Source organism: Humulus lupulus, chromosome 4, assembly GCF_963169125.1.
Source record: "Humulus lupulus chromosome 4, drHumLupu1.1, whole genome shotgun sequence".
Lineage (NCBI taxonomy): Eukaryota > Viridiplantae > Streptophyta > Magnoliopsida > Rosales > Cannabaceae > Humulus > Humulus lupulus.
Window position 1 is genome coordinate 25,569,623 of NC_084796.1, and position 21,198 is coordinate 25,590,820.

Below are 21,198 nucleotides of genomic sequence, written 5' to 3' on the forward strand. Positions count from 1 at the left end.
TGAAAACTGGGTATAAGCCAGTGGTGTAAATCCAGTATGGAAGTCTAAAAAGCATAAGAGCCTATCGGATCAAAACCTCCTATCATATTATGCTAAGGATGTAAACTAGTATATACACATACACAGCAAGAACAGTTTGAATAAAAACTGACAAAATGGGAAACAAAGATTGCATACTTACACAATAATGGCGATTGCAGAGAGATTTTCGATTGAAGAAGAGGTTGCAAATAAGAACTCACTGACTCAAACAGACCAGGATTTCTTTGTTTCTTTGGCCGAGAAAACATGCGCGGGACAGAAGCTTTTTAGGAAGGTCTCTGGTTTTCTTTTTTATTCTTTTCTTGCTTATGGTGAACGAAGGTAAAAGTGAAGGTGAAGAGTGGAGTCTTGTATATATAGGTGGGAAAAAGGAGTTAATCTGGAACGTTGAACAAAATCCTTGCAAAATCCAATGGTCAGGGATCAATGAGAAGATGGCGCCGAAAAGGTGTCAGACGGACAATCGTGGGCGTGTTTCCAAGGCACTCAAGTACCAAAATTGAGCAATACCCAGCTGACACGTGTCCATTTTCAAAAGTGTGACGGCACAGTTCTCAAAGAAAGTAGTTCAAAAGTTTCCTTCTCTTAGGATTCGAACAAATACTTTTGAGGGGGCAAGATGTTACACCCAGATTTCAAGCCGTGTTAAATATGACTTCGAAAGTTGGATTCGTAAATAAGTGGACTCATAAGGTTGGAAACATGCTCCAGGATCGAACGTCGAGCCTGCAGGACATAGACGACCTCAAGTATGGTGACCTCGAAGTATCCATGATCTCGAAGAATAGCTCCCGGGAACGCTCTTACCCTCAGGGACGACCTCGGATCAGGGGTCTCGAGCTCGACGCACATATGATCTCGAAAGCTATGTGGCCTCGGAAGATGTCTCCGGCTCGAAGGGTGACGGGAAACCTGGGAGGCTAAAGCCTTAGAGATACGTGATAACCACCTTGAATATCTACAAGTGTTATAAATATGAGATGTAATCCTCATTTATTATTGTAAATCCCCTAGAATCGTGGGATATTATTTGGACAGTTATACGTCTCCTGGTCTTCAGGGGACGTTTCCTTTTATATCTAAATATAGGCATTTAAAGCCTTTTATTTTATTTATACAAAAAGAGTAACTACCCAAAATATGTGGGATAGTATTCTGCAGCCTTCTCTATAAATAGAGAAGCCATGCATCATTGTAAATGACCGAAATTCTGATCCTTGAGAGAAAACTCTGGAGAATTCATTCTTGAATAATTCCTAGAGATAATCTTGAGTTTAATAACAAAGACTCGTGGACTAGGCAGATTTAACTGCTGAACCACGTAAAAATCGTGTGTTTACATTGTTTTATTTCAATTGGCCATTATTAACTATTGTTTATGTGCTCTTCTTTCACTGTTTGACGAAAAACGGTGTCAACAAGTTCTATAATATATATAAATATTTATATCAATAAATCTCTACATATATGATATTTAAACACAACATTGACATAGATATATATTTACATAGCTACATGTTGACGCCGTTTTTCGTCAACAGTGAAAGAAGAGCACGTAAACAACAAACAGTGATGGCCAATATAAATATGATAATACAAAACACGATTTTTACGTGGTTCAGCAGTTAAATCTGCCTAGTCCACGAGTCTTTGTTATTAAACTCAAGATTATCTCTGAAAATTCTTTAAGCATGAATTCTTCAGAGTTTTCTCTCAAGATACCGAAATTCGGTCCTTTACAATGGTGCATGACCTCTCTATTTATAGAGAAGTATGCAGAATACTATCCCACATATTTTGGGTAGTTACTCCTTTTGTGCAAATAAATTAAATGGCTTTAAATGCCTGCAATCCGATATAAAAGGAAACGTCCCCTGAAGACCAGGGGGCGTATAACTAATCAAATAATATCCCACGATTTTAGAGGATTTACAGTAATAAATGTAGACCACGTCTCTTATGGACAACACTTATAGATGTTCAAGGTTATTATCATATATCTCCAAGGCCTTATTCTCCCAGGTCTCTCGTCAACGTTCGAGCTAATGACATCTCCCGAGGTCACATGGCTTCGAGATTATATGCGCGTCAGGCTCGGAACCCCTGATCCGAGGTCATCCCTGAGGATAGATGCGTCTCGGGAGCTACCTTTCGAGATCGTGATTATTTCGAGGCCACCATATTCGAGGTCGTCTCAGTCTTGCAGGCTCGATATTTAGTCCTGGAGCATACTTCGAACTTTACGAGTTCATTCGCTGCGAATCCAGCTTCCGAGGTCACATTTAACATGGCTCGAAATCTGGGTATAACACTACATGACATATATATATAAATTACAATAATATTTAAAAAGAAATTAATAAAATAATAATAGAAAAGGTCATAGTGTAGAGTAGTATACAGGCATCAATGTCCTTTCGTGAATTTGATGAAGAAAAAGAGCTTCAATCATATTAATATTATACATGGATTTTAAATTTAAATTTGTTGCTAGGTTTTTTTTTAAAAGAAGTTTGTTTCTCGTTGATAGTAGATTATATTATGTTATATGTTTAATATGATATTATTCTAATACGTAATGTTCAAGTTTAAGTTTAATTAAATTTTATTTAAGTTATAAAACATATGTTTTTATTATTTTTAAATAATTCTCATTGTAAAATATCTCAAAAATATCTTATTTTAATTTGTTTAATTATTTATTTATTTAATTTGATTTAAGTTTAAATCATGTTTACAATCTACCGTTAAATATAAGAATATTTTGTTATATATAAGAATATTCTATTAAAGTTAACGAAAAAAAACAACCATTAAAACCAAGAATTTTCGTTATCTATATACTTATTATATAAAAAGAGATATATGAAATCATATGCATTTACATTTTGTTGACGCCGTTTTTCGTCAACTTAAATAGTAGAGCAATTAAACAATAAAATATTGGAGCAAATGAATAAAGGAGAAAACAAGAGAGTTTTTACGTGGTTTAGCAGTTAACTCTGCATAGTCTACAAGTCTATATTATTAAGACTTGGGAGTTTTCTGGAAACTTTTCTGAGATAAGTTGCCTAGAGTGTTCTCTCAAGAAATCAGAAAAAGGTCATTTACAAATGGTGTTTCCTGGAAGGTTGCAGAATTCATTCCCACATATTTCGGGAAGATCTTTTGTAAATCAATTAAAATAATGATATTAAATGCATTATCTCCTACATACACAAAAACGTCCCATGAAGATCAGGAACGGATAACAGATTAAATGATATCCCTTAAATATTGGGATTGTATAACAATAAATATGTTCACACGTAATGGGTTATCCCAAATGATTCATCAAGTCTTCGAGATCAGCAATTGGCATTGAGTCTGTCGAGACTATGAGTCAATCACGAGCTCGCCACCCAACTTCGCGCTATGCTCAGGACACGTAGATGCTGACGAAGCTGCTACATCCGAGCTTGTACTTCCCGAGCTCGAGCTATCTTGCCTGAAGGCAATCGGTAAAAAATGTAATTAAGTGTCATGCCGTTGTGAGCTCAGAAAAAGGCCACCTTCGAGATAATGGAGGAGGAAAAGGCTCGTCTTCTCGCAAAGTTCAAGGAGAGGAAGGACTGAGCAGTTGACCAGGCCAAGTACAGGATCTGGGCCAGCAATGCTGATCTCGATACCAGCTTCCTAGCCTCTTTTGAGGAGGAGCTTGTGGCCAAATGGCAAGCCCAGCTTGAAGTGGAGGATGCTGCTTGGGAGGACGCAGAAAAGGCTAAGGAGGATGCTGAGAAGGCTAAGGGGGGCATTCCATTTTCCTGAATCTCAATCCTGGGCTGCGTCCCTTTGAGACTTTTGTAATAGTTTTTATTATTTTTTGCTTTTTATGCCCTTGGGGGTAAGACAATTTATAGCTCGTAAAAGAGTTGTTTTCTTATGATATTTACAATACCATATTTGACTTTACTTTAATATTTTTGCTTTACATTTCTTAAATCAAAATATTTTAAGCAATTTGTATTAAAAGTTTTTCCTTATGTATGTTTATTCATACAAACACGTGGTGGATTTAAGCTCGAGTTTCAATACATTCATGCACAATTTACTCGATGTATCCCTGTCCGATCTCGTTATTTGTCGAGGTCGAAACTTACTTTTACCATGCACTAGAAAGTACTTATATGGTGTGTAAGGCGGGTAGTTTAGTTATATACTGCTTTTTTAGTTACTTTTCCTCATCCTCAGGTATCTCCCCGAGATTATGAGGTCGAAACTGTCTTTTTGCAAGATATTCCAGCCTCGATCTCGACTTAATTTGAGGTGGGTTTATCTATATCCTATCTTTCTGTCAATTAGTTTTAGCTGGTTTGTTCCAACCTATTTAGGTCGTGTTTTTGGTTCGTGATCCATACACATATTTTTGACCTAGTTATATCTAGATCGTGCATTTGGTTATATCCAAATTACCTAGGCTCGCGCATTTGATTATATCAAAACACTTTACTATTAATGTCCAAATTATTTTAGCTCGCGCATTTGGTTATATCCAAATACTTTACTTTTAATAATTTGATTATTTTAGTTCGCGTGTTTGGTTACATCCAAACACTTTACTTTTAATAATCTGGTTATGTTCAAATTATTTTAGCTCGCGTATTTGGTTACATCCAAACACTTTATTTTTAATAATCTGGTTATGTCCAAATGATTTTACCTCGCGTATTTGGTTATATCCAAACACTTTACTTATTTTCGTGTATGCTATTTTTGATTTTTTCAAGCTTACGGTATATATACCACTAATGCCCCCTTAATATCCTATGAGTGTGACCATAGGTTATTAAATTAAGAGTGTTTGCAAAAAATACAACATACTGAAACGAAAATGAACTTTATTCAGAATTGAAAAATTTATTAACAGAAGCATAGTAAAGATAAACAAGCACGGTTACATGTGACATCATTCCTACACTATTGATAGTAAGGTCGTAGATGTTTGCATTCCATGCTCGTGGTACCAATTCCCCATTTAATCTTGCCAATTTGTAGACGCCAGGTCGGATAACTGCCTCAATTTGATAAGGCATTTCCCAATTAGGCCCGAGCACGCCAGCGGCTGGGTCTCGCGTGGCTAGGAATAGGCGTCTCAGCATCAAGTCTCCCAATCCAAATTTCCTGTTTTGAACCTTTTTATTGAAATATCGAGTAGCTCGCTGCTGATATACTGAATTTTTTAGCTGAGCCTCGTCCCGTCTTTCTTCAATCAGGTCCAGACTTACTTCGAGCTGGGATTGGTTTGATGATTGGTCAAAAGCATGGCTATGAATAGTGGGTACTTTGACCTTGATTGGTAGCATAGCCTCGCATCCATATGCCAGAGAAAATGGGGTATGTCCTGTTGAAGTGCGAGCTGTGGTCCGATATCCCCACAAAACTTGTGGTAACTCCTCGGGCCATTTTCCCTTAGCTTCTTCCAATTTCTTTTTCATGGAACTCTTCAGGGTTTTATTCACAGCTTCGACTTGGCCATTTGCTTGGGGATGAGCCACCGAGGGAAAGCTCTTTATTATCCCATTTTTCTCACAAAAATTGGTAAATAGTTCACTATCGAACTGAGTATTGTTATCCGATACTATCTTCCTTGGCATTCCATATCGACAGATTATATTTTTTACCACAAAGTCCAAAACTTTCTTTGAGGTAATTGTTGCCAGAGGTTCGGCCTCGGTCCACTTTGTAAAATAATTTACCGCGACTACTACGTACTTAACTCCACCTTTGCCAGTTGGTAATGAGCCTATGAGGTCAATTCCCCAAACCGCAAATGGCCATGGGGAGGTCATCATAGTTAGCTCGGAAGGTGGAGCTCGTGGGATCGTGGCGAACCGTTGACACTTATCGCATTTCTTGACGTAATCAAATGAGTCTACTTTGATAGTGGGCTAGAAGTATCCTTGGCGTATAATTTTCTTTGAGAAGCTATGCCCCCCTGTGTGGTCCCCACAGAATCCTTCATGTATCCCTTCTAGGATCCTCTTGGCCTCGGGTGGAGTCACACATCGGAGTAGTGGCATAGAGTAACCTCTCCGATATAGCCTTCCTTCCATAATAGTGTATCTGGGGGTCTGATACATCAGTTTTTGAGCCTTGTTCCGTTCTGCTCGGAGAATGCCGGTTTCAAGGTACTCAACTATTGGGGTCATCCAGGTTGGCTCGGAGTTGATCATGCAGACATCTTCCTGTTCCGACTCGCTAATACTGGGTGTCGACAGACACTCGATTAGCACAACATTCAGCTCGTCGACCTCGGTAGATGTAGCGAGCCTAGCTATGGCGTCTGCATTCAAATTTTGCTCTTGGGGAACCTGCTCTATTGTGTAGAACTTGAAATGTTCGAGTGTTGTTTTTACTTTTTCTAAGTATGCAACCATCTTTGTTCCACGAGCCTAGTATTCCCCTAAAATTTGGTTGAACACCAACTACGAGTCACTATACAGTGTATCGCTTTAGCCTTGAGTTCCTTGGCTATTCAAAGTCCTGCTAATAGAGCTTCATATTCAGCCTCGTTGTTAGATGCTTCGTAGTCAAATCTCAAGGCGGAGTGAAATCAGCTTCCAGTTGGAGTGATCAATAGGATTCCTGCCCCCGATCCATTTTCGTTGGAAGACCCATCGACATAAAGTTATAACTTCGTTGTTAGTTGTTCCAGTACATTCCACTACGAAGTCTGCTAGGGCCTGTCCTCTTATGGTTGTCCTTGGATGATAAGTGATCTCAAATTGTCTGAGCTCAACAACCCATTTTAAAAATCGGCCCGAGGCTTTTGGCTTTGATAAGACTTGTCGTAGTGGTTGGTCAGTCAGCACATGGATGGGGTGTGCTTGAAAATAAGGTCGGAGCTTTCGAGATGAGTGAATTAGGCTGAGGGTCAATTTCTCCATTAAGGGGTATCTCGATTCTACCCCTAGTAACCTTTTGCTGACATAGTATACTGGCTTTTGTACCTTCTAGTCTTCTCGGACGAGTACGACGCTGATGGCGTGTTCAGTCATAGTGAGATATGGTACAAAATTTCTCCTGTGATAGGTTTCGACAAGATGGGAGGCTCCGTGAGGTGCTTCTTGAGCTCCTGAAATGCATGCTCGCATTCCTCTGTCCACTCGAATTTTTTGCTCCCTCTCAACAGGTTGAAAAATAGAAGACAACGGTCTGTAGATTTTGAGATAAACCTACTTAATGCCACCATCCGTCCAGTCAAACTCTAGACATCTTTATGCTTTCGAGGTGAGGGCATGTCAATTAATGCCTGGATCTTGTTAGGATTAGCCTCTATTCCCCGTGCGTTCATAATGAAACCTAGGAACTTCCTCGACGATACTCCAAAAGAGCATTTTTGGGGATTGAGCTTCATGTTATACTTTCGTAGCACGACGAAGAATTCTTCGAGGTCGTCCACATGGTTTTTGTTATGTTTAGATTTGAACAACATATTATCAACATAAACTTCCATGTTATTACCTATTTGCTCGGAGAACATCATGTTTACGAGTTGTTGGTACGTGGTTCCAGCATTCTTGAGCCCGAAAGGCATGACGTTGTAGCAATACAACCCTTTATCTGTCACAAAACTTGTATTCTCTTGGTCCGGGGCATGCATGGAAATCTGGTTATATCCAGAATAAGCGTCCATAAATGACATAAGTCCATGCCCGGCTGTGGCATCTACGAGCTGGTCAATCCGAGGTAGGGGAAAGCAGTCCTTAGGACATGCTTTATTGAGGTCTGAGTAGTCGATACAAGTTTTCCATGTTCCGTTAGGTTTTGGAACTAGGACCGAGTTGGTGGCCCAATCAGGGTAGAAGGCGTCTCGTATGAATCGATTCGCCTTTAACCTATTGACCTCTTCCTTCAGGGCTTTCTTCCTGTCATCATCCAGGAGTCTTCGTTTTTGTTGCTTCGGGGGGAAGCTCTTGTCGATGTTAAGGGCATGGCTTATCACATTCGGGCTTATCCCCACCATGTCCGAATGTGACCATGCGAAGATGTCCTGGTTCTTCCTCAGGAAGCAGATTAATTGCTACTTTGTTTCTTCCGACAGGTTTTTCCCTACCTTCACAGTTTTCGGGGGATCGACTTCTTCGAGCTTGATTTCTTCGAGTTCTTCTAGCAGCTCGAGATCAGCCCTTTCTTCTACTCTTGGATCGATCTCTTCGTTTATTTCGAAGACTGTCCCATCCTTATTCTGAATTATGACAAGTGTTTGTGCACTCGTCTGCTTCTTTCCTCTTATGGAAATGCTATAGCATTCCCTTCCTGCGAGCTGGTCCCCTTTCAGAGTCCCGATGCACTAGAAGTCAGGAACTTGATGGCCAAATGCCTTATAGACGTAACTACCCCCAGCCCTACTAGGGCGGGTCTCTCGAGCAGTACGTTGTAGGCCGATGGAAGATCCACTACTACAAACTCCATCATCTTGGTTATTGAGACTGGGAAGTCACCCAAGGTTATGGGGAGTTCGATGGACCCCATACAAGCAATCCCTTCTCCTGAAAAGCCGTACAACATCGTTGCACAGGCCTTTAGGTCACGAAGCGCGAGTCCCATATTTTCTAAGGTGGCCTTGTAGAGGATATTTACTGAGCTCCCTTTATCAACCAGGACTCGATGTACCCTCTTGTTCGCAAGCTGAAGGGTGATGACCAGCGAGTCGTTGTGAGGAAACTGTACATGAGACGCATCGTCCTCAATAAAGGTTATGGGTTGCGATTCAACCCTTTGCTGTTTTGGAGCTCTGGGTTCGGGTTCGTAAGGAGACCCGTCACTAGTTTTTAGTTCATTCACATTTCGTTTCTGGGCGTTCCTACCCGATCCTGTGATATGTGGTCCCCCCAAAATGGTTATGACATCTTCTCCATCAATCGGAGGGGGTCGTTCATCCTCCCTTGCTCGGGAGTTATTATTCTGAGCAGGTGGTGCTGCTGCTGCCCTCTGGTTGGTGGAAGCCTGATTGAGGTTTTGGTTCTTAACATATTGTCTGAAATATCCTCTTGAGATCAATCCTTCGATCTCGTCTTTTAATTGCCTACATTCATCGGTTGTATGTCTGATATCTCTATGAAATCTGCAATACTTGTTGGAGTCTCTTTTCGCCTTTTGGTTCCTCATGGGGTTGGGCCGTCTGAAAGGGACCTGGTTTTCATTAGCCATGTAGATATTCTCTCGAGACTCATTGAGCTCAGAATACACCTTGTATACGGAGAAATATCTCTCTCCTTTCTTCTTCTTTCCCCCTTTCGCCTTGGGATTATTCCCTTCATTCTTCTTCCTTTTAGAAGGGTTGTCCCCAGGGGGTTTTGAGGTCGTAGGATCCATCGAGGTCGAGGCAGAGTTCACGTTTGTTGTTGTAGTTATGGGCTGAGAGGCCATATTCAGAGCTGACCTTGCCTATTCTACATTAACAAATCTCTGAGCTCGTCGATTGAACTCGGTTAGGGACCTTACGGGCTTCCTTTGCATATCCTCCCAGAGAGGACTTCTAGGCATTACTCTGGCTCGGACAGCCATTAAATGGCCACTGTAGTCGACGTCACGAGCTCGGGCGACTTCCAAATTAAACCTTGTGAGGTAACTCTTCAGTGATTCATTCGGTTGTTGTCGAACATTAATTAAGGCAGACGCCTCGGGTCTAATGCCGACCATGGCTTTGAACTGTTTCTTGAAATCTCTTGATAATTGATCCCAAGAAGCAATTGAATGTCTCTTATACTTCTCAAACCAGTTCTTTGGTGGTCCCGTGAGCGAGGCTGGGAACAACATGCATCTGAGCTCGTAGCCCACATTACTGGCACGCATGATTGTGTTGAATGTGCTTAAATGACTGTGCGGATCTGAATTCCCATCAAATGGTGGGACATGAGGAATTCTTAATCCCTGAGGAAATGAGGTGCTAGAAATATGCGGGGCGAAGGGCTCGAGTTCTTCATCGAACTCTTCGTCCAGTTCCCTACCTCGTTCGTTTTGTAAAAGCCTGAACGCTCTTTCCAACTGTTCAATCCTTTCTTGGACTGGATCTACGGGGGGTCTGACTTGAAGCAGCGAGAACTGGTTATCGTTGATTACAACTCCAGTTTCGCGCCTTGGTACAGGGTTCTTGCGCCCATTGAGATGATCCTTCAAATCTGGGTTCGATGGATTATCATTCCCCCGGTTATGGTTCAGGTGTTCTCGTAAATCTGGGTGATTTCTTCGATTCCCAGTATTTCTACGTTCCTGGTCATACATACTGACTGATCTAGTGTCTCCCGAGCCTTCATTGACATGGCTCGTTGCATGGTTTTTTCGAGACAAGTTTCTTGCCAGTTGCCCCGTCTCAATAGTGTGAGACTGAGACATTTGGCTTCTTGTGGGTTGAGGACCCCTATGCTCTCTAGCAGTCTCCCCATTTCCATGCCTTTGCCCAGCTCGCCTTTCCTTATCACCATGGGTCGGTTGTGTGTTCCTCCGAGTTGGTGAAGGATACCTTATTGGCGATGGTGGGTGCCTTATTGGTGATGGTGGCTGCCATCCATTACGGGGCCTAGAAGGTCTTGAGTTCTCCTAACCAGGTTCTGTAACGTTCTTCGTGGTACCAGGATTTTAGGTCTGAGCCTCCGAGGGGGCTCGGTTATTCCCTACTTCGGCTGGTGCCTTTGCAGTTGGGTTGGTTGAACCTCCAGCCCGGTTACTTCTCCGGGTTCTCGGCGGAGTAGACTGTTCTGCTGGCGGCAAAGGTTGCTCCGCTCTTCAGGTGGCAGCATTTTTGCGTGGTCGCCCTCGAGGCCTACGTGGCGGAACATGAACGTCCCGCGGAGGCGGAGCTTGATCCTTTGGTGGAGGTGGGGCCTGAGCCGCCTGCGCCTCAGCAGCTAGTCTAGCTAGCTCTTCAATGCGCTTCTTGGCCTTTGCCAACTGCTTTCGCAGTTGACGATTTTCGAGTTCCACTATCAGGACATATCGTTCAGGATTGTAGTACATGTCCTCATCGTCCCTGGGGGCTAGTGGCCCCCGAGAATCGGATGAACCACTCCTCTCATCAGGGTCCGAGTTCACCATGGGCTGTTTTCCAGGGCGTCGGCGGTAGTCAACGTCATCTAAAATTTCCTCCTCAGGAACATTGGAATCATTTGCTGCCATTGTTGATTCGGGAGGTTCTTTGACTGAACAGACTCACGCACGTCTTGTTTAATAGATCTCAATGAAAGAACCAAACGGTTGGCGTCGTTTTTCGTCAACTTAAATAGTAGAGTAATTAAACAATAAAATATTGGAGCAAATGAATAAAGGAGAAAACAAGAGAGTTTTTACGTGGTTCAGCAGTTAACTGTGCCTAGTCCACGAGTCTATATTATTAAGACTTAGGAGTTTTCTGAAAACTTTTCTGAGATAAGTTGCCCAGAGTGTTCTCTCAAGAAATAAAAAAAAAGGTCATTTACAAATGGTGTTTCCTTCTCTATTTATAGGGATTCTCATATAATGAATTCCCACATATTTTGGGAAGATCTTCTGTAAATCAATTGAAATAATGATATTAAATGCATTATCTCCTACATACACGGAAACGTCCCATGAAGATCGGGAACGGATAACAGATTAAATGATATCCCTTAAACATTGGGATTGTACAACAATAAATATGTTCACACGTAGTGGGTTATCCTAGATGATTCATCAAGTCTTCGAGATCAGCAATTGACATTGAGTCTGTCGAGACTATGAGTCAATCACGAGCTCGCCACCCAACTTCGCGCTATGCTCGGGACACGTAGATGCTGACAAAGCTGCTACATCCGAGCTTGTACTTCCCGAGCTCGAGCTATCTCGCCTGAAGGCAATTGGTGAAAAATGTATTTAAGTGTCATGCTGTTGCGAGCTCATAACATATTCGAGGCTACAGACTCTCGAGCTTTCAAGGTCAGTAATTACAACAAAGCGGTCTGACTGAAGGATCATATGACGACCATGCATATTTCGAGCTCACACCTGATGAGCCCAGCTTTCGGGGTCATAACTCCTTATCTCGAAATCTGGGCATAACACATTTTATCCTATTTTTATGTATATATAGCTTCTAATAAACCGTATATATTTATTATTTATAATTTTTTTCTTTCTAAAAAAAATTAAGCTTGCAATTTCTTATATATCTCTTCTATATAATAAGTGTGTAGATAACGAAAATTCTTGGTTTTAGCAATTTTTTTTATTTTTTTTCCCTTAACTTTAACAAAATATTCTTAGATTTAACGGTAGATTGTAAACATGGTTTAAACTTAGATAAAATTAAATAAATAAATAATTAAAAATAAATTTAAAAAAATATTTTTTGAGATATTTTACAATGATAATTATTTAAAAATAATAAAACCTTACATTTTATAGCTTATGTAAAATTTAATTAAACTTAAACTTCACATATTACAATAATATAATCTACTACCAACTAGAGAAAAAGTTAAATTTAAAATCCACGTAAAATATTAATATTATATTAAACATATGATAAATAATTTCTTGTTGTCACTGTCAGATTAAAAAACTAGAACAAACTTAAACTTATTAAACATAAATTATTAATTAAAATATGATATTTTAAATATATTTTATGATAATTTAAATAATTAAATCATATTTATTCAAAAATAATAAAAACATACATATCATTTTTTATCTTATAAATTTGTGTGATTAGAGCTCTTTTTTTTCTTCATCAAATTCACCAGAGGATATTGCGAGATATATTAGAAACTAAAAATAGATGATGCATGTATACTATTGTCTACATTATGACTTTTTATATTCTTATTTTATTTCTATTATTGATTTCTTTTTAAATATTATTGTAATTTATATATATATATATGTCATGTAGCTATGTAGATATATATATATGTCAATATTGTGTTTAGATGTCATATATGTAGATATTATTAATATAAATATTTATATATATTATAGAACTAAAATTCATTCTATTATATATATATATATATTTTAGAAATAGTGGACCAATTTTTATTAAAATTATAGATAATTTTTACAACTTTAAAACTAAACAAATATGCATTGCAATATATTTCTACCTAGTACCTATATATACATAAACGGTGCTAACTCTCCTTCCTTTCTCTTTTCGTTCAACGGAGTTGCCAAACTTGAAACAATGAAGCTACGCATGTATAAATATTGGACAATTCTCCTATAGGAGCCTCACTTTAAGCCCTACTGGTGGGGCTTTTCAGTGTTCTCGGTTCGTGAATAGTTTTCAATGCGATTTTTTTTATGACCGTGTATATTGTAGTTGTTTAGAGCATCTTGCAAATTTTTAGAAAATTCTGAATAGTTTACAGTACCGAAAACTAGGTTCAAACATGTTGTTTTCCACTCGTATAAAAAAAATTAGTCACGCATGCAACAACATGTTTGAACCTAATTTTCGGTACTGTAAACTATTAAGAATTTTCTAAAAATTGCGTCGATGCTCTAAATAGCTACAATATACACGGTCATAAAAAAATCGCGCCGAAAACTGTTCAAAGGTCGAGAATACTGAGAGCCCCACCGGTAGGGCTTAAAGTGATGCTCTTATGAGAGAATTCTCCTATAAATATTTATATATATACCACACAAAGCTTGTTTTGGAGTTATACCCTGCAAACACACCTTTACCTGGGTTAGATGGAGATGATTGACTTTCTCATGAAAAATCTCGAGGACTCGACTCGGGACCTGTCACCAGTTGGAAGCACTTCAGTCTATACTGTAACTGTTTACCCGTTTTTTTAATTTTAGAGTGTAGCTGGTTGCAAAAATTTAACATAAACACAATACTGTAACTAGTTATCAGTTTTTTTTTTAATAATTTTAGAGTATAACTGGTTACAAAAAAGTTGACATAAATTAATACTGTAATGGTTACTAGTTTTTTTAATGTTAGAAGTGTAACCAGTTACAAAAATTTGGCATCAATACAATATTGTAATTAGTTACTAGTTTTTTTTTTTTAACTTTAGAGGGTAACCAGTTACAAAAAGTTGAGATGAACACAATACTGTAATCGGTTACCAGTTTTTTCAAATTTATAATGTAACTGGCTACATGAGGACTAGAATCCTTCATATTAGGAGGCCATTTCAAATTCCCTTGATAATAAGGGGGAATTTGCATACCAAGAAACATGGAACCCTGATATGAATGGAAAACAAGGACTTGAAAATTATGCAGTTACTATTATGGAAGATGGTTGTGCCAGGATACTAGCACTTGAGTTTTTCCATCAATTGATGATGTCTAACATGGTAACGGGAAGCTCTCATCTTCAATTTTTTAGCATCAATGATGAGGCTTTAGTACAAAGAAGAAATAATGTGATTAAAAATAATTTAAAGGAAAATATTTATTAGTACAGAGATTGAGAGATGAGGTTTTTTAAAAAAATAAATAAATTTGACAATCTTATTTTTCAAACTATAAAACGACCGCTTGTATAATCTTTTTATTAGAGATGGAAATTTTCTCCATGGGGATGGACCCCGCGCGGACCCTCTCCTAATGGGGCGGGGATTTCCAGCCTAAAAAGTGAATGAAGTGGGACATGGGTCATTTTCTATCTCCAAATATTAAATGAGGTGAGGATGGAGATAACACTCCCCGCCCAACAAAGTCCATTTTTTTATTTTATTTTATAATATATATTTTTTATTTATTTTACATATTTCATTATGTGATTTTGTAACATATTAGCAATTTTTTAAAGATTTAAAATTTAATTTTGGACAATATTTAATAATTTGAGCTATTAATATAGTGTAATATATATTAATTTTAAGTAATCTATTTACTTTTTAATAAATTGATACTTATGGGGATTTTCCGCTCCACTCCCAGCAGAAAATATGCGGGGATGGGGGCTGGAACAGAGATTAAAATGGTCAACTAGGATGGGGGTGGGGGGAGCACTTCTGCCAATTATCCGCCCTACTTCCATCCCTACTTTTTAACCTAGGGGAGTGCCAATAAACTAAAGAATATGAGTTGGATCACTGTCTTCCCCAGCAAGAATGATTCTAGATAATGATCATTTTCTTTAATGTTAATCATAATGAGGAGGGGCAAAGAAAATGGTCTGCAAGGTATGTAAAGAGTGGGAACGCAGGGGTAATATGTTTGTAGTTACATATGCTTACATTTATATCATTCTAATAATTGATTACATTAATTAATTAGAAAAAAATTAATGTGACTAAATTATATTATTATTTTAAATTGTGAGTGCTCTGATTTGTTTATGGACATAATAAAAAACATATAAAATTATGTAGTTATATATATATTTATATATATAAACTATAAAAGTTAGGCATGTATAAAAAAAATCTTTTATGGGTGTATGCATAAAGAAAAAAAAAACCATATAGGATAGGAAAAAAAAGCTACATATATTTTTTTATAAATATTGTAGTCTACTTATATGTATATATATTTAAATGAATTATGCCATGTTTTTTTAACTCTTTAGGTTTAGTATTTCCTGTTTTTAAATTCATAGTTAATACATATGAGAATGTGGATTTTTCTAAAATTTAATTGTGAAAAAAACCATATAAAATATTAATTTTTAAAAATAATTTAAGTAAAAATTAGACATATGGGAATGCTATATTTTTATATATTAACTATTAAAATCTCAATTTTTTTAAAATCCCAAAAAAGAATGGGCAACATAAAAGTGCAACTATTGCAAAATATTAAGTCTTTTGTCCCATTTACTCTATAAAATATACTAAAATTAATCTTACACTTAATTTTGGTAAAAATAAATAATTAAATATGATATTTTATCATTATTATATTACAACTTTAAGCACCTATTGAGACTTGAAGGGTTTTGGTTTTGCCTTTCTCCTTGGCAATGCCTAACAAAAACAAACAGTAAAAAATGATACCGTGGAGAGAGCAGAGGCTCTCACCATAGTTGCGAGTTATAGTGACGATGGTTGTTGTATTCAACAAGGTTAAAACTTATATGAAAAAATTTCGAATTGGGAGGGCAATCCAAGAGACATATCCTAAACCGCTAGAGGATGGGGTGTACATGCCCAACTGCCTTGATACTATTTTGTTACAATTAATATTATAAATAATTTATTATATGTTTTTTAAACTTAGAAATAAATTATCTCGCTGCCACTTGTATGTTCATGCCAAAATTATTTTTCTCTTTCACAAGCTAATTTAAAAGAATTTATTTGCATCATGTGAGGAAATATGGGGGCTGAGAGAAATATTGTATCACTTCTTGCTTGGACCTATAATTGTATCACTTCTTGCTTGGGCTTCCAGTCCACGCGTTACCAAGCTTTTAACATACCCTACCATATCACATAAGACCAAAAAATATATTTAACATGTGTCATTCTTCTCTTATAAACAACACTCAAATCATGTATGAATATACTAGTAAAAGTTTACTTAGTTTTATTTAGAAAAATGAATTAATTTTTTTTAATTCTCATATAAATTTTAAATAAATAAATAATATCCTATATTATAAAAAAAATGACATAAACATATTTTAAGAAAAAATTAAAACAAAATATTGTTATAGTTTTAAAAAAATAAAATAAAAAGATAATTTTATTTTTCTTTTTAAAAAATAAAAAACTATTAAACTAATAATCTATTAAATACACACTTTTTTAATATAAAGATAGGGTGAATTCTAGTTTTAAAATTAAATAATATTTTTTAATTTACTTTTAGAAAAATTACATATAGATTCAATATAATAAAATATTAAAAAAATTCTAAATTATAATTATGAATTTAAAAAGTTTATTTGATAAAATTTTAATTATTTAATTAAAAAAGCTATAAATCCAACAAAAAGTTATATATAAATATATATTATTTAATTAATAGGGAGAAAAAAGTAATTTTTTTATTAAAAAACTAAACAACCAAATATGTATATTTATGTTTTATTTTAATATTACATATATGTTTACTTAAACAAAACACACTAAATAGCAAAATAAATAATTAATAAAAGAAATAAAAAAGTTAAGCACATAATAATTTTCGATTATAGTTTTGAAAAAATAATTGATAAAGTAATATGAAATTTTAAAATATGGGATGATAAATGATTATGACTCATTTATTACATTTTTTTTTCAATTTATTTAACTTAGATGATTTTATTACTTTTTTTAAAATTACCTTATTTATATAATTTTAAAACTAAAATTATTATAAAAAATAAAAAAGTGTTAAATTTAAAGCAAAACAACAATTTCACGTAAATTCACATTTAAAATATATAAATATACCTTTACTTAATTAGTATGTAAATTTTGTATTTTTTTTATAAACATTGATAATAATTATTAATCATATATATTTTTTAAGTGAACAAAATTTCTGGCTTATGATCAAACTAAACCTTTGGAAGAAAAAAACTGAATGGTGAAGAACAGACAAAACAAAATAAATAATGATTCCTGCACCACAAAGAGCCAAAAAGGTCATTCATAGGTAGGTTTTCATGACATTCTTGGAAACCAGAGAAAGAAAATGAAATAAGCCATGCAAAACAAAAAAAAAAAACTTATCCTTCTCTCTTCCTTATGATAACAACAACGTGAGGCTCTGATTCATTCTCTCATGGCACGTACAAGACTTCTTCTTTTTCTCTCTCTTAGAACACAGAAAATAATAAAAATTAAAATAAACAACAATAATAAAAAGTTATGTTGAAGAAGAAGAGGGTAGTGATTAAAGACAAAGAAGATAATAAGAGAGAGCTTGAGATTATGAAAGCTGTGGCTCAAGCTTGGTACAGCCATGGCGGAAGCAGTAGACCCTTGAACGAGTTCGATGCCAGAAAGAACAGCTTTAGAGGCAGTTGGCCTTCGAGGTTCAAGCTTGAAGCCATGAAGAAGAGTAGTATGTCATCATCATCAACAGCACCTAATAATTACTATAACAAGAGTGGTGCTTATGAAAATTCATCTTGGGATTTCGGTCAGTCTCTTTGGGATTCTTATGAGATTGTCACTGTCTCCAAAAGGTTAGAGACAGGGTTAGTTCTTGATACCTCATTTTCTGAGATAAATAATAGTAATAACAGTGGGTCTGCTAGTAGTGCTAAACTCCATAGCAAGAAGAGTAGTACTAAGGAAAGTAAGAACAGTTTGAGAAATTTGTTCAATCAAATGTCTTCTAGGAGATTCGTTGAGCCTAAACAGAACAGTGGTTTGTGACATTGGTTTTTTTGTTGTCTCTAATTTTTGTTAATTGACCTGTTCTTGCCAATGTGAAAGAACTCTTTCCAATACATATATATTTTTTCTTTCTTTTGTTCTTTCCAAGAGGAAAGGGTTACACTTGGGTGCTCATAGAACTATGTAGTTTTGTAACTTTTGAAGAAGAAACTATCTTCTAGAACTCATAGTGTAGACAAATAATTGCTTTGGTGCCCAAAATGAAATTGAATCACTGCAAAAAGGCATATAAAAGCTGTACCTATTTGCTTTTGTTACCTAATTTAAACTAACAATAATCATTTTGTTTCCCCTAAATTACTTTATTTGCCTTTACAGCGGAGTCCATTTATATATGTTTTATACATATAATTCTCTTCTCTCTGCTTCTATTCTAATCTCATGTTTAGTTATAATTACTGCTTAGTGGCTTATCTACAGCATTTGTATCCATTTCACCATCAAATGACATATTTGAATCGATGACTACTCAAGGAATTTGGTACCCAGAAAGTGGAGTAAGCTGTACCATACACACATAGGATTCTTCTTTTGTCACATACAATACAAGGGCCTAGCTAGTGGAAATGGTAAAAAGGAATGTTATTATTCTCAGTACAATAATTTTGCATCATGAAAAGTTGTTCTTATTCCCACCAGAACTTTTGCTGGTTGGTTGTGTTGTGTAATCCTTTAATACCCTGCAATAAGTTTCTTAACTCTGTTACATACGTATCACATGGTATAGTGGGAATTTAGCATTTTTATATGATATAAGAAAACTCTAACAAACACGTTTTAGAGATTAACTTTTATTGATGACAAGTTAATCTCAATTTTATATCCACGATCAAGTGATAAGACTGCCTCAAATGAACTTCACCATCTGAGCAATATTCTATACAAACCTTTATTATTTCTCATAATAAACCACAGAAAGATGAAGCAAGTTATGTCGTGATCTGCTGTTGTATTATTTGTAATACTATAATAGATTAAATGGAAACAAATAAAAGAGTTACAAGATTTGTAACCTTAACTTTTAAAGTGTATAAGAGTTAATATATCTCTGAATTTGAATTGGATTCGTAATTATTTTATTTATAGTATATAAATGAAACGAGTTACAATATTAAAGATTTGAGACGTTTTGGCATTTTAAAGATGTCAAATGAGTAGTCTTAGCAGGAGTATAAGCGACATGTTGCCCATTCTTCACCAGCTCTTTGTCAGAGTTGTTTTGAAACGTTGCCATTGAATTTATAACTTCCAAATCTCTTCTTAATGTCCGTAAATATCCCAAAAACGTTCATGTAACAGCTAAGGAAGTACATGGATGATTTCAAATGAGAATGAGAATCAAACTCTGTAAATAGTGATATCATTTGTTCATATGAGATACTCTTACATTCTCATCTTTTTGAGCTCTATGCTGAGAATGTGTCAGGCTTAATTAATCCAAAAGAGCATTGCCCTGAGAGATATCCAAAGAGTTTTTATGAGAGTGAAAATAGTTTCTTTTGGACAAAGTACTTGTTCAAGTTTTATTCTTCTTCATTCTTTTTTGTGTTAGTTTACTTGTATTTTCGGTTTTGTATTGTAATTCTCCTCTTCTTCTCTTTTGTATTATTGGTTCCACCTACTTGTATTATTATATTTAGAGTTGTATCTCCTTCCTTTCTTTGTAATATTTCTAACATCTGCATCACACTTTTATTTATAATGGCATATACATTCTCACAGCATATACATGTCATCTTACATAGCCACCACTACAAGTAATTAAACATTACCTCAAACAAAGATAAGCCACACTTATTCATAAACCCCAGAACTAAAAACCACATAATAGTCCTAATGAACAAAAGAAGTCTTCCACTTGAAGCGATCAAATGCCTTACGTTTTTGCTGAATATAGTTACTGGCTTCATCGTTGATAGAACTGCCTTCAGAAACATTTGTTTTCATAGCAGTATTACTATTAGTACTTTTCATAACATTTTCATCAGTAGTTGCACCATTTGAGTAGCCAATAATCTCAACCCTGTCCTCAAATTGAGGGTGGTGCTGCTGCTTCTTCTTCTGCTGCTGCTTGTTGTTGTTGTTGGTTTCGATGCTGTGATACTCTTCTACTTTGATCTCTTCCGTTGGGCGATAACCGACAGCTTTCGGGGCATGGAAAAATCTTGGAGAAGCCAATCCATGGCGAGGAACATCAGTAGAGATATTATTGCTTTGCATCCTAGCCAGATTCAAGATATGATCATGGTAATCTTGAGATGACATGTTCCTGGATCTGTAGTAGTCATCATCATCATAGCTTCTCCTCATTGCCATAATGTCTTAAACTTGTCTAGGTTGCTTGTTATGAAACTCTTGATTACCAGGTGAAGAAGCTGCAAATTTATACACGGTTTTGCTTTTATTCGTTTTAGTGGTCAGATTTGCATCTAATTCTCGTATCTCTTGTCTATTTCAGACGGTGATTTTAAAAAAGAATAATATATATTTATATACGTAATTGATTGAAAATGATTTGATCCAAGTGATACTGAGCTACTCATAGAGTTATGGAGTTGGGTTGAAATTCTTTCTTCCTTCTAGAAAATGAATCCAAAGGCAAGAACAATTAAATACAATATACGTTTAAGAGAACAATCGATGCATAAACGTTTTAAGGAACAATTAAATATGAACGGACATTTGCAAAGAAATCATTGTTCTCCTAGTCTCATTCATAATACCAAACAGATCATACCTAATAAGGCACTTGGTTTAGAAATAATAATATTTTCTTTTCCTCCAATATAATGGAAAGTGTTGTATTTTCGAAATTGCTCAGATTATCTTGACCAATAATTTTGAAAGAGAA

The 21,198-nt window shown here is 36.0% G+C and overlaps 1 protein-coding gene across 3 annotated transcripts; it reads left to right on the plus strand.

Annotated features, from left to right (window-relative positions):
* Nucleotides 1–17,639: 17,639 nt before the first annotated feature.
* On the plus strand, nucleotides 17,640–19,061 carry LOC133830230 (uncharacterized). Of its 3 annotated transcripts, none has more exons than XM_062260161.1 (2): nucleotides 17,640–18,145; nucleotides 18,768–19,061. In XM_062260161.1, the coding sequence occupies exons 1-2, from the start codon at nucleotides 17,814–17,816 to the stop codon at nucleotides 18,793–18,795; spliced, it is 360 nt and encodes a 119-aa protein (XP_062116145.1). In that variant the 5' UTR covers nucleotides 17,640–17,813; the 3' UTR covers nucleotides 18,796–19,061. The 3 variants fall into 3 exon arrangements, with proteins under 3 accessions (XP_062116145.1, XP_062116146.1, XP_062116144.1); XM_062260162.1 differs by having other exon boundaries at nucleotides 17,640–18,133; XM_062260160.1 differs by lacking the exon at nucleotides 18,768–19,061 and having other exon boundaries at nucleotides 17,656–18,420.
* The last annotated feature ends 2,137 nt before the right edge of the window (nucleotides 19,062–21,198 follow it).

Coding starts and splice junctions, on each gene's coding strand:
- LOC133830230 (XM_062260160.1), top strand. CDS start 17,814: ATGTTGAAGAAGAAGAGGGTAGTGATTAAAGACAAAGAAGATAATAAG.